Source organism: Hyperoodon ampullatus (genome assembly GCF_949752795.1).
Source record: "Hyperoodon ampullatus genome assembly, chromosome: 3".
Classification (NCBI taxonomy): Eukaryota; Metazoa; Chordata; class Mammalia; order Artiodactyla; family Ziphiidae; genus Hyperoodon; species Hyperoodon ampullatus.
This window is the reverse complement of record NC_136916.1, coordinates 11,319,404-11,332,897: the sequence shown is the minus strand read 5'-3', so window position 1 is coordinate 11,332,897 and position 13,494 is coordinate 11,319,404. Positions and strand designations below refer to the sequence as shown.

At 40.2% G+C, this 13,494-nt stretch overlaps 1 protein-coding gene across 3 annotated transcripts in view; it reads right to left on the bottom strand.

Annotated features, from left to right (window-relative positions):
• Positions 1–12,855, bottom strand: part of ARHGAP21 (Rho GTPase activating protein 21) — a gene marked incomplete at its 5' end in the record, with an annotated part of 128,029 nt that extends 115,174 nt beyond the window's left edge. For all 3 annotated transcript variants that reach the window (XM_079700623.1, XM_079700624.1, XM_079700625.1), the window contains one exon: positions 12,770–12,855. In XM_079700623.1, coding sequence (XP_079556749.1) covers positions 12,770–12,850 — 81 coding nt within the window. The remainder of the gene's footprint in view (positions 1–12,769) is intronic.
• Positions 12,856–13,494: the final 639 nt, after the last annotated feature.

Below are 13,494 nucleotides of genomic sequence, written 5' to 3'. Positions count from 1 at the left end.
CAGTATTCACTTTCTAAGCCATGCGTTTTGGGGTATCCTTATGCTTCCTGAATATATGTATATTTTAGGCTTTACATATCTGCCTTTTTCCTAGAGATCCCACTTGATCCAAAAACAATGTTTCAGTAACTTATTTGAAAGTGAGAGTTAGATAAAAAGATTATGGTGGTCAAATAAAAAGACAGCCAAGAATGGCAGCAGTAGCCAAGGATTAAACAGGGAAAAGTGATTCTTCTTCCAGGGTCCTCTCCTCAACTGAAGAGAATTTGCATTCGCCCTTGGTCTAGAGCAGGTGCAGTTCTAGTAGCCATAAACTGTGAAGCTCTGTCAATATCGTAAGGTAGGGATTGTAGAGCGGCTCATACACCCCCAAGGAAGACGTCAGTGGTACTTAGTCTCTCCCACTAAGTCTACAGTGTAACTGTTCCTACTATGATGATTTTTAATCAATTGCCCATTTTGCTAAGGCATCATCATGCTTTTAGGTAGCAAAGACTAGTGAGAGTCAGAAATCAACACAGCTAAACAAACAAACAAATAACCCAATTTAAAAATGGGCAAAAGACTGGAACAGGCATTTCTACAAAGACTTACGGATGGCCAATAGGTCTATGAAAAGGTGCTTAACCTCACTAATCAACAGAAAAATGCAAACCAAAACCACAAAGAGATTGCCTCACCGTCTTAGAATGGCTACTGTTAATACCAAAGATAACAAGCCTTAGTGAGGATGTGGAGAAAGGAAACCCCCTGTACACACTGTGGGTGGGAATGTAAATTGGTACAGCCGTTATACGGAGGTTCCTCAAAAACTACCATATGATCCTGCTATCCCACTTTTGGGTGCTTATCCAAAGGAATTCAAATCAGGATCTTGAAGAGAACATTATTCAGCCTTAAAAAAAAGAAGAGGGCTTCCCTGGTGGCACAGTGGTTGAGACTCCGCCTGCCGATTCAGGGGACACGGGTTCATGCCCCAGTCCGGGAAGATCCCACGTGCCACGGAGCGGCTGGGCCCGTGAGCCATGGCTGCTGAGCCTGCGCGTCCGGAGCCTGTGCTCCGCAACGGGAGAGGCCACAACAGTGAGAGGCCCACATACCGCAAAAAAAAAAAAAAAAAAAGAAGAAAATCCTGCCATTTGCAACAACATGGATGGATCTTGAGGACTTTATGCTAAGTGAAATAAGCCAGATACAGAAAGACAAATACTGTATGATCTCACTTATATGTGGAATTTAAAACAGTCAAACTCATAGAAGCAGAGAGTACATTGCCAGGGGTTGGGAAGTGGGGGAAATGGAGAGGTGATGGTCAAAGGGTACAAAGTTTCAGTTATGCAATATAAATAAATTCTGGAAATTTACACTACAGCACAGTGCCTGTAGCTAACAATACTGTATAGTATACGCAAAATTTGATAAGGGGGCAGATTATGTTAAGTAGGTTTTATATATGTTACAATAATAATAACAACAACAACAATAATAAAGAGGGTGGGAGGAAATTTGGGGAGGTAATGAATCTGTTTATGGCCTTGATGGTGGAGATAGTTTCATGGGTGTATACCTATCCACAAATTCACTGAGTTGTATATGTTAAATATATACAGCTTTTTACATGTCCATTGTAACTCAATAAAGAAATTTTATAAAAAAGAAATGGGGCTTCCTTGGTGGCGCAGTGGTTAAGAATCTGCCTGCCAATGCAGGGGACATGGGTTCGTGCCCTGGTCTGGGAAGATGCCACATGCCACGGAGCAACTAAGCCCATGAGCCACAACTACTGAACCTGAACGTTTGGAGCTTGTGCTCCGCAATAGAAGAGGCCGCGACAGTCAGAGGCCCGCGCACCGTGATGAAGAGTGGCCCCTGCTCACCACAACTAGAGAAAGCCCTCGCACAGCAACGAAGACCCAACACAGACAAAAATAAATAAATTAATTAATTTAAAAAAAGAAAAAAAGAAATGAAGGCATCTAAAATATTCAAACTCTGAAGTATCTTTGCAAATAAGAACTATTACAACAGCAGTGCCTTTCAAGACACTACTCCTGGACCTCTGTTTTAACAACTTTATATCTAAGTCAATTAAAGAAGCTAGGATTTTCTATTCACTCTCAGCCGCACTGTCTCTACTTAGAAAAAGAAAACACAACAGAAATCTGTTCACTGCTGCTATTCCTTCTAGATTCACACCCACTTTTTAAGGTCTCTTGGCAAACAGAGCTTAAGGCATGGGGTCCAAACTAAACATCACTTTCTAGAAGAAAATGTCACTTCCCCATACTTGCAATTGCCCTCAAGGACACCAGTTTTCTCAAAAGCTTCTCTTAATCCCTAGAATTCAAATCATTCCCTTCTGAGATACCTATCAACCTTGATGGTGCTTTCTGCATCTGTTCACTGGTCTCACTCAGCCTCTTTGTCAGTGACTTTGCTCCTTCTGCAACATCACTTTAAGAAACCCTGCTTCTTTTGCAGAATTGGCAGTTGGACACTGTAATTAGTTTACATTGTCTTTGCAGCACAGTATCCAATGTATCTCACAATCAGTGAGATTAAAAGACAAGATGGACTCAGTGAACAGATAGAGTAGCTGTTGCTGTTAAATGAAGAAGGATGTGTAAAGAGAAATTATTTTGTTAATGATTAGTTTATTATTATTTATGTTAGAATGATTTTTGAAACCCTTCACAATGTATACTTAAAGATAGAATATATCTATTTCTTTCACTGTAACTTTTCCTATTCTTGATAAAAGAGTTGCTATGAACAAATGATTACAAGATGCAAAAGAAATCATCCTAACAGTTATTTGCTTAAAGAAAATATGCCCTTCTAGAAATGACATGAAACAAATTACTTTTATAATAAATCTAAAAAGTAACAATAGCTTTGATATAACCAAAGTCAGAGTTCTATCACTTTAAAATATTTAACTTTTGATTAAAGTAAAACATACATACAAAAAGGTGTAACACCTATTACTGTAGAATTTTAAAGTGCTCTTTCGACATAACATTTACTTTATTTGAAAAGAATATTATTTTGTTATATTAATGACATGTAGAGGGACTTCCCTGGTGGCGCAGTGGTTAAGAATCTGCCTGCCAATGCAGGGGACACGGGTTCGAGCCCTGGTCCGGGAAGATCCCACATGCCACGGAGCAACTAAGCCCGTGTACCACAACTACTGAAGCCCGCATGCCACAACTACTGAAGCCGCACACCTCGAGCCTGTGCTCCACAACAAGAGAAGCCACCGCAATGAGAAGCCTGAGCACCACAACAAAGAGTAGCCCCCACTCACCGCAACTAGAGAAAGCCTGAGTGCAACAACGAAGACCCAATGCAGCCAAAAATTAATTAATTAATTAATTTTAAAAAAAGAAATACATTTAATTAAAATTAGAAGAAAATAATTATAATTTTAAGCTTGAAAATTTCACTGATTTACAGTCATTTAAATTTTCCCCCATACTTTTGCTTTTTCCTTACATTGATTTCAATTTGGTCAGAATAATTCTGAAACCAGGCTGCCATAAGAACCTAGACCTTGAATATCATTTTATTCTGTTGTTCTCAAATTCAGAAGATCACCAGGGGACTTTTTTAAAAGCTAAGGTTTTGGGGTCTCATCCCCAAGGATTCTGATTGGTTAACTTAATGGTGGGGACACGAATCTGTAGTTTGAAAGACAGTCCAAGTGATTCTTAATGATTGTCCAGATTTGCCTGATTTAAATTCCTACCAGGGCTTCCCTGGTCGCACAGTGGTTAAGAAGCCGCCTGCCAATGCAGGGGACACGGGTTCGAGCCCTGGTCTGGGAAGATCCCACATGCCATGGAGCAACTAAGCCCGTGCACCACAACTACTGAGCCTGCACTCTAGAGCCCGTGCACCACAACTACTGAGCCCACGCGCCTAGAGCCTGTGCTCTGCAACAAGAGAGGCCACCGCAATGAGAAGCCCGCGCACTGCAACGAAGAGTAGCTCCCGCTCGCCGCAACTAGAGAAAGCCTGCACGCAGCAACGAAGACCCAACGCAGCTAAAAATAAATAAATTAATTTTAAAAATTAAATTAAATTAAATTAAATAATAAATTCCTACCAAAGCAGGAATCCTCTCTGGAGTCCCCTAACTGAAGGTCATTCCGCCTGTGCAAAGAACACATTCTATTCCAATTAACTTCTAATTTAACAAAAAATTTTCTTCTGAATTCTGGAAATTGGCCCATCTGTCTATCTGCTGATCCTAGTTCTGCCTTTTACAGCCACACAAAATAAATCTAATCTCTCTTCCATATTACAATCCCTGAAGATATCTTTGCATAGTGCTTTTTAAGAGTTTCTTTTCCTCCATTTATAAAATTGACATATATGTGTGTGTCTGTGTATATATGTGTGTATATATGTGTATATATATACATATATATGTGTGTGTATATATATACATATGTATGTGTGTGTATATATATATATCTCCCTTATGAGCAGAGAAGGGTGCTGCTCCCTTATGAGCAGAGAAGGGTGTCTGTAATATAGTATTAAATGAAAAATAAGTAAACCGAAATGTTTTTAGTTTCCTAAAAGCCTTATAATAAAGATCTGATTTAAACTGGGTGCCCAGAGGACTTCCTCCCCCTCACATTCACTAGGTATATAATGTTTCCAGAAGCCAGTATGTAGAACCCAAAGGAGAAAGTAGGTCTCACTGATCTAGCTGACACAAATTCTCTTAAATACAGAATCTGTGTTTATTAGGAAAATACTGGGGATTAAAGATATCTAGATATCTTAAGGTTAAGAAAAAAAAAAAAGATGCCTGTTAATCCCCAAGATCACAGTAGCTAAGACATATCCAGAAGAAATGTAATCATAAATCCAGCTTTCTAGCTTTTGATATTTAAGGATATTCTCCATTCTAAGGAGGGAGGAAAATCAAAAGGTTCTCAAGAAAATAAGTCCTGTCAAGATCTATTAAAGATGAATGCAGTGAACCAGAGTTCAATTCGAGAGGCTATGTCTTCATTAGGTTAAAAGAAGGAAAAAGAACTTGTGGGATTATAAACAGACTACTGCTCATAACTATGCCAGGTGTCTATTCAGAACAGAGATAAGCAACAAGGGGAAAAGGCAATAAGTAACCAAGTCTGAATCAAGAACACACCCAGTATCCAACAGAAGGAAGGTTCAAGAGGAGCTGGTCTAAGGAAAAATAAATAAATTCTTTAACTCGCCATTTGTTGATAATAACAGTTTTTCTGGTCTGCCTAAAAACTTTCCCTAAAATAGATGAATATTTCAGAAATATCAAATTTGGGTTTTAAATCTATTCTCTTATTCACAAATCTACATGGTAGAATTTTTTCCATATTAATAAATAACTAGAAAATAGAGGACTTATAAAAAAACAATTTCCATCACACTAAGTTTCTTAAACCTACAGTACAGTATATCCATTTGTCTTCAGATTATCTTCGAGCTACAAAAGGCCATCTTCCAGATTTTGTTGTGAAATAAACTATCTGCACAATACTCAGTTTTTTAAAAAAATACGACAAATTAAACTAAAAAACTATTTTGGTAGAAGCAATCCAAAACTGAGCTTTTGAGTGAAGACACCTTCCTACTTCAAACCAACAGAATATATCGACGGCTCGTAATATTTTTAACATACTTAATTCCTTATGGTCAATTAAAATTAAATAAATACTAGGACAATCTAAGTCCAATAACCTTTCATTCTACTAATCTAATCACATCAACCAGAAAGAAAAACAAGTGCCTACCATATGGTCTTTCTGTAATAGAAAATAGCTGCATTCGATAACAGCATCTGTGCATCTACATCCAGCACTGCCCATACTTAAATCATCATGTTGTTAAATATAATAAGATGACGGGTCCCTTCACAAAGCAAAGAACAAAAGAAACGGAGTTCACGTTTGTACCAGATTATGTGATCTGGTAATCACTAAAGAAATGAGGAAGGGATTAGAGATTCTGTAAGCAAGGCACAAGGACTTCATAAAATGTTTCACTTGGAAGAGATGAATGCTACAAAACACTAACAATGTGTGGAGAACTCTTCCTAGACCTCATTCTGTTGATGGCTCTTATCTTGAGATGGGTTCCACTCAATACCCCCAAATCCAGGGTTCTGCTGCTGCTGCTCTTCTTCATTCCAACAGGCTATACTTTTAACCCTAATTTGCAGTGTAAAGCTTTTGACATACCATGGTATTCTGCCATTTAGATTCAAGTGTATGAAGGAACACACGTTTCAAGTTAAATAACAGTGTTATGTTATACTGTACTATCGCTAGCCTGCAATGAGTCCTCCAATGAAGAAAACATGTTTTTTAAAAAATGTTTAAGTATTGTTTTGAGTAACATGTATCCTTTTCAAAAAGTGCCTAAGTATTATTTTAAGCAGCGTAGGTAGGTTCGCTAGATACCTGATTTTCACCAGACTGGTAACATATTACCTATTTTTTAAACCTGTAAATGCTGTCTTTTTATTGTAACTTTGGAATTAAACAAAAAAAAGAGAAAATACAAAAGTAATATAATTCTGGTATTCTCCCCATCCAGAATTAACAACTGTTAACATTTTGCCATAGTCAATGTTGTGATCATTTTTTAACTTACAGTGAAATATTCATGACATAAAAAAAATTAAAAACGTAAGGAAGATTCCTATACTGGCCAATTGTTTTAAGAAAGAAAACATCAGGCATACAGTTGGCCCACTGTATCTAAAGGTACTGCACCTGTGCATTCAACCAATGAAGGATCAAAAATATTTGGAAAAAATTTTTCCAGAAAGTTCCAAAAAGCAAAACTTGAATTTGCTGCACACTAGCAACTATTTACATACCACTTACATTGCATTAGGTGTTATAAGTAATCAAGAGATGATTTAAAGTATAAGGGAGGATGTGTAAGGGTATATGCAAATACTACCCCATTTTATATAAGGGACTTGAGCATCTGAGGATTCTGGCATCCATTGGGTGGGAGTTCCTGGAACCAATGCCCCGTGGAACCTGAGGGATGACCCTATTACCTTCCCATAGTTTCGCCACCAGTTTGATTCCCCTCCCCTAGTCTGTTCATTACCATTATCTCACCTTAGCACAAAGTATTTCATACATTTGTACTACACACTGCCTTGGTTACTGTTACTTGGTTACCAGCTTCCCAAAAGGTAAGAAGGATGCAAAGAAAAATGTGAACAGCCATCCCAATGGAAATGGAGGTCTAAAGAAGAACCTACAATTCACACTACACATCGTTATATAATCTAAACTACCTAGATGCAAACTCAAGAACATTTTGGAAATTTTCGTTAGGTCTTCCTTCCTTCATTCATTCATTCGAAAAAAATATCTGAGGGCCTACCATGTGCTAGACTCCCTTCCAGACACAAGAAATACCAGGTGAACAAAACAAACTGTACTCTTAACACTTACGTACATCATCTGTCCAAATCAATAAGCAAAATCAAATGGAGGAGCATGTCAGATGGAGGGTAAGTGACAGGGAAAAAATGAAGTGACGAGGGAGGGCAGGTTGTGTCCTGGGGAGCAAGGGAGGGAAGATCCTCCCAGAAGGTGACTTCTAAGAAAATCTGGAGGAGACAAGAAGCGGGCCCTGCAGACACCTGGGGGACAGCGTCCCAAGGAGATGGTACGCAGCGGGAAGGCTCTGGGGCAGGCTGTGTCCGCAGGAGCGCCCGGGAGGCTGTCCAGGGGTCTGCAGGCACTCTGAGAACTTTGGCCTTTCATCCTGAAGGAGAGGAGAAGCCAGTAGAGGAGCCAAAGCAAAGCAGTGCCAGGACCTGACTTCTAAAAGGTCCACCGGGATGACTGTGGGGACAGACTGCAGGCTGGCAAGGGCTAAGCTGAGAGGCTGGTGGCCAGATTTGCAGGTGATGCACGAGAGAGAGAAAAAGAGGGATCAAAGATCACTCCCAAGACGCGAGTGGAGGTTCTGAGCGGGCAGGTCAGCTAGATGTGGGCATCTGAATTCAAGGGAGAGGTCAGAGTGGAGAGACACACACACACACAAATACATGTGTACATGTGCATATATATGAATGATCAGTTTATACCTGATATTTAAAACCATGAAACTGAGTCTGGAGAGAAGAAAAGAGAGTCAAATGGAGCCCTGAGGTATAGGAAGACTTAGTAGGTCAAGAGGCTGAGGAAACTTCCAAGGCTGAGAAGGAGGGGACAGTGAGGCAGGAGGACCATCAAGATGGTACAGTGTGCTGGGACCTAAATGAACGGTTAATAGAAAACCCAAGCCTTTCCGCTATGTTTATTGGCTATTTTGACATATATTTATTGAGCACCTACTATGCGCCACTCACTGTAGAGACAAACATGGTCCCTGTTTTCATGGGACTTGCAATCCAGGGGAATACAGATAAATAAACTAGTAAGTGCTCTTCCTGATAAAGTACAGGGAGGGTGTCTGAGGATAAGGCAGCAGGGCCAATTAATCCAGTCTTGGAAGGTCAGGGAAAGCTTTCCTGAGTGATGTGGAAGAAAAGACCAGAATGATAGTAAAAATCAGCCAGGGAGGGGTGGAAGTGGAGGAGGGGAGAATGGAAGGAAGGCTGGGAGAAAACAGGATTTATAAGGACCTGAAGTAAAGAGAGAGACATTGTGATGCCCTCGGGTTGGGGGGGTGTTGGTAGTGACAGTACAGGAAGTACAGAGAGAGGTGACAGTACAGGAAGTACAGAGAGAGGTCACAGATGCGATAGGAGAAGGGCGGGCCAGAAGTCCTCTCAGACTTCTCTCAGGAGTTTGAGCCTTATTCCAAAGGCAATGGGAAGCCAGAAAACTGTTTTAGGCCAGGGAATGCAATGATCAGCTTTCTATTTCAGGAGGAGCGCTCTGGTTACGGCAGATCGGAGAGCTGGAAGGGGGCAAGGCTGGGAGCCTGGGACGCTAGTTAGGAAGCCTGGTCCATGATTCATCGCTGAGATGCAGCTAATCTGAACTCAGGGAGTGGCAGTGGGGTTCAGAATGTAGGACTTTGACAGGAGGAAGAAGGAGAGAGAGGAGTCAAGGATTGTAGCCTGGTTTTTGACTTGGACAGATAGGTACCTAGCAGTGCTACTCACTAAAAGAAGGAAGTGTCAGGGGGAGGGCAGGTTGGTGGTCAGGGTAGAGAACCTGCTGAGTTTGAAGAGCCTGTAGACTATCCAAAAAAAAAAAAAACTGTATGGTAAATAGGCGATTGGCTATCTAGGTCTAGAGAGCAGCCATAAAATCTGAGATACAGTTGTAAATTAGGAATCACGGGCATGTAGATTAAAGCCCTGGGAGGGTGTAAAATGAAACCTAGGGAGTGAGCAAAGAGTAGAGGAATGGAAAGGCCTGGCTCCTATAAAAACCAAAAAGAAAGAGGCAGCAGAGGAATAAGACGCCTAAAGAGAGAGAGAGAAAGAGAGACAGATGGAGGGAGAGAGAGCCTGAGAAGGAACAAGGAAGTCTGGGATAAAAGCAAAGTGTACAGTATTCCAGAAAGAAGAGCAAAAGTATGAATTTTTACGTGAATGAATTCACGCACAGAAAATGTCTTATTTTATTATTTACACTGTTCCAAAATCAACTAACAAATATTTTTCATCAGCTTATAATACGTTTTAGTCACAGGATCATTTTAGCCTCGGTGAAGAAGCAAAACATAAAATGAACTAAGTTAATTAGCATGAGTAAATAGGTTTGTTCTAATAGTAGACAGTGAAAGTGCTAAACACGTGTACAATCCTGTGGACTAGAGAGTAAAAATGAAATAAATGTTAGAAGTGGGAAAAATAATGTGGCCTAGAAAGCTTTGAAGAAAGAGAGAGAGAAAGAAAGAGAGAAAGAGCGAGCAAGTAGAACCATAAAGAAGAAACACTATATGATGTGAAAAGGGGTGAAAATACCACAGAGGACTCAGAGTCTATACAAAGTGATTTTGTGAGCAAAGTTATGCAAGGCTAGGTGTCACAGATCAGCCTGTACACATGCATGCATAACACACACACACACACCCCAAAAAAACACTTATCTGGCTCAGTGAGTGAAACCAATTTTCAAAAATACATATTTAGATGTGAAAAAATATATCATTTTGTGTGAACACAACTATGCTATCCTTACTGTATAATGTCAAGATATATTTTACTAAAGTGTCACAATTCTTTATTTGAAGAGGATTGTTTGTTATTTCTTAGTTTTTGACCCTTCCAATATAGTCTTGGGAGGTGGTGCCTACATTTATTCATATAGCAACACAATTAGATTCTAACACTTAATATAAACAAGAAATTTCTGATTGTTTTCAACAAAACAATAGACCTTATTCACAGCAGGTGGAATTAGCCAATTAGATAAGGCATAAAACAGGGACTCCTTTAATTCACTACATTGATTTCTTCTGTGCTACAAAGTTAGTTTTGGCTAATACCATTAATATTAAGATATGTACTATCGTTTCTTGGGTAGGTAAAAGCACACACAAATTTATTATTCAAATACAGATTTAGGAACATAGCAATCGGTTTTTTGTTTGTTAGTTTTTTAGCTATTGGTTTTTAAAATTTTAAGAAGAATGTCAGTGTTACTCTAGAATATAATTCTTCTAATAAAATTAAGCACAAAAATTGAGTGCAGTATTCAAAGACTTAAATATCTGTCAACCCAAAATTGATACCCGAAGTATTCCAGTGGCAACTCCTTTTATTACTAATGAATATTCACAAGATTTAATGTGCATCAGAAGCATCAATACGAGACAACTAAACAGAGCCAGTAAATACACGTTCCCTTCACTCCTCACCCTGAGATTTTTAAATGTTTTCTGACAGCATATAGCCCCTTTATTTCTATTTCCACATAGAATCTAAGCAAACTATCTGCCTATTTTTTAAAAAGCCAAGCAACAGCACAGTTTATTACCAAACCCAACTACTGTATATAGTCTCTAAATGAGCAAAATACAGACAATACAGTGTTTTCTTGGCTCCCAAACTAGAAATACTACAGCTATGCCAGCAGTAAGGTCCAAATGAAAGCAAATTTCACAGCCCTTAAAAAAAATACATAATTGTCATTGTTAATAAAAGCCAAGTTTGCAACTGGAAACACTGCCTTCTAGCCAAGGACAAGATGTGTCTATTATAAATTCTTGGTTTCCGGGATATCCCTTAAATGACCCCCCCCGAAAAAAAGTCAAATAACATTAGTTCTTGCAAATACAATGCAAATAGCATGTTAATTAAGGTATTCACAAGTCAATGACAAATAAGGCTTTAAGACCACAGTACCTATCATTATGGAACTACAATACACATTAAGCAATCACTAAGTTGTAGGTGGGCCTTCCAAAAGGAGTTATTATGGTTCACCATGATCAGAGAATGGTGGTGTTATACTTAATCACGTTTTTACCTGCAAGCAGGTGTTCACAGGTGTCAAAAAGTAAAACACTGTTTCTAACTGTAAACCTATAGTTCTAATAAACTGTACAGCAATGGCACACTGTACCTACCTCACTGATTTCTGCATAAACTTTCTAATGCAGTATGAAGTAAGCTGCATGAAGCAAGTTCCTCTGCCTGCTTTATGAACAAAAACTTAACTTCTGACTCATTTTCATTAAGATGCCAAAAATCACACACTGAGAACTAGACCCTGTTTCAATGACCATTAAGTTAAAATGTAACACAAGCACAAAATAAACAATGAGAGAGACGGCTCATTGGGGGATGTTACTGTTATCTAAAGTAATCTTCAACCTTTCCTTAAAAATATAGGCAGCTCAAAAGCAAAATTTAAGGAAAAGAGTATTCAGCATGTTTAGCAAGCAAATTACAGAAACCATCAATAACAAAGTAAACACAAAGGAGCCATTATAGAATTAAACCCCAAATATAAGGAGGAAAAAAGACAGAAGAGGCAACAGGGCATAGGGGTGCCACAGATCAATGGATTTTCTATTTCTCTCCTGCCTGCTCAAAAAATTTCAGAAAGCCTGGTGTAAAATCTTCTGGGCCCTTCCAAAGATGCTGGTCTGAAGGCAGAGTCACCCTCCTGACAGTTCAGGCTGACACTCACCAGACTTTTGAGCAGTGAAAGTAAGGGAATAAATAAAAGAAAAGGAAAGGCAAGACATTTTTAAGGGAGTTGGAATTACAGCTCCATTAAGCAGTCTTCCAAGGCTGTGCCTAAACTAAACTGTCCACGGGAAAAGACTTGTTTCTCTACCCAAAGCAGACATCCACAGCAACAGCATCAGTGTCGGAGAGAGATGGTGGTCCAGGAGCAGCAAGCATTCCAGACAGATGCCCTCTCTCCACCTCCAGAGCAAACCTTGGATACACACACGAAAGGTACAAAGCACCCCCTAACCAGCCCAGCTCCAAAAATACTGGAGAATGGGAACTGTAGGAAAACAGAAGCTTGCAGTATTGCCAGCCACCTAAAAAAGGAGAATTCCGTGCCCTGAGATGACCAAGATGGGGACATTTCAAAGTAAGCAAGGAAAACGTCCTTGCAGAAGAATCACTGGAAGTTCCTCGAAACAAAAATGGGCAAGGCTTCATCTCCCTACCGGTCAAGCTGGGGCACTCCCACCATTCAGTCCAAAGCCCCAAAAACCTCTTCTTAGGCCCGGTGGCAACTGACCCCCCACTGGCAGGACACCTCACAGACACAGGTCACTGCGGGCTACACGGGGACGCTGCCGCTGCGCTTACCTCACAGGCGGGGGACCCGCAGGCCTTGAGCTCGTTGTCACCATCTCCCTCCGGCAGACCAGTCCGACGTGTGGCCATCATTTCATTTCAAATTACAAAGAAGGGACCAACCCATGGGAGTCCACATTGGGGGGGAAATGCCACCAGACACCCAAAGGGTAAGAATTCCACACGAGGCTCCTAGAAGGTGCAGTGCCGGTGAGACAATTAAAGCGCCAGGGAATGAAGGTTTTGATGAAGCGCCTTCGAAATGCCCTGATGATTATTTCTTCGGACTTCAACTGATTTCACTGTCTTCGTCCATTTCTCCAGACACAAAAAACAAAGAAGAGAGGTCTCCTCGGCGGCTAGAAAGCGGTCCCCTTCTTCCTAGCGCTCCTCCCAAGTCCAAGAGCAAGGCGAGCGCGTCGTGAAGGCTCTCCCAAGTAGATCTTTCCTAGAAGAGGGAAAAGTTAAAGAGCATGAACTTTCTCCATACACTGACCTTAGGCTTGTTCACATGCCTACCCCAAGCTCGCCTTTCCAACATATGGAAAGATAATTCGGTCCATGCTGATGAAGTATGAAAGATGAAAGAATCTTCCCATACAAAAAGAGAAAGAAAAAGGGGGAAAAATCCTATAAATCAGGGGGGGGGGAAAAAAGCGAAACATCATAACTGCACGGTGGTTGCCTCAAACATGCCCGGCCGTTGTGCAGCCGTCAAGAAAAACCTTTCCCTTTTC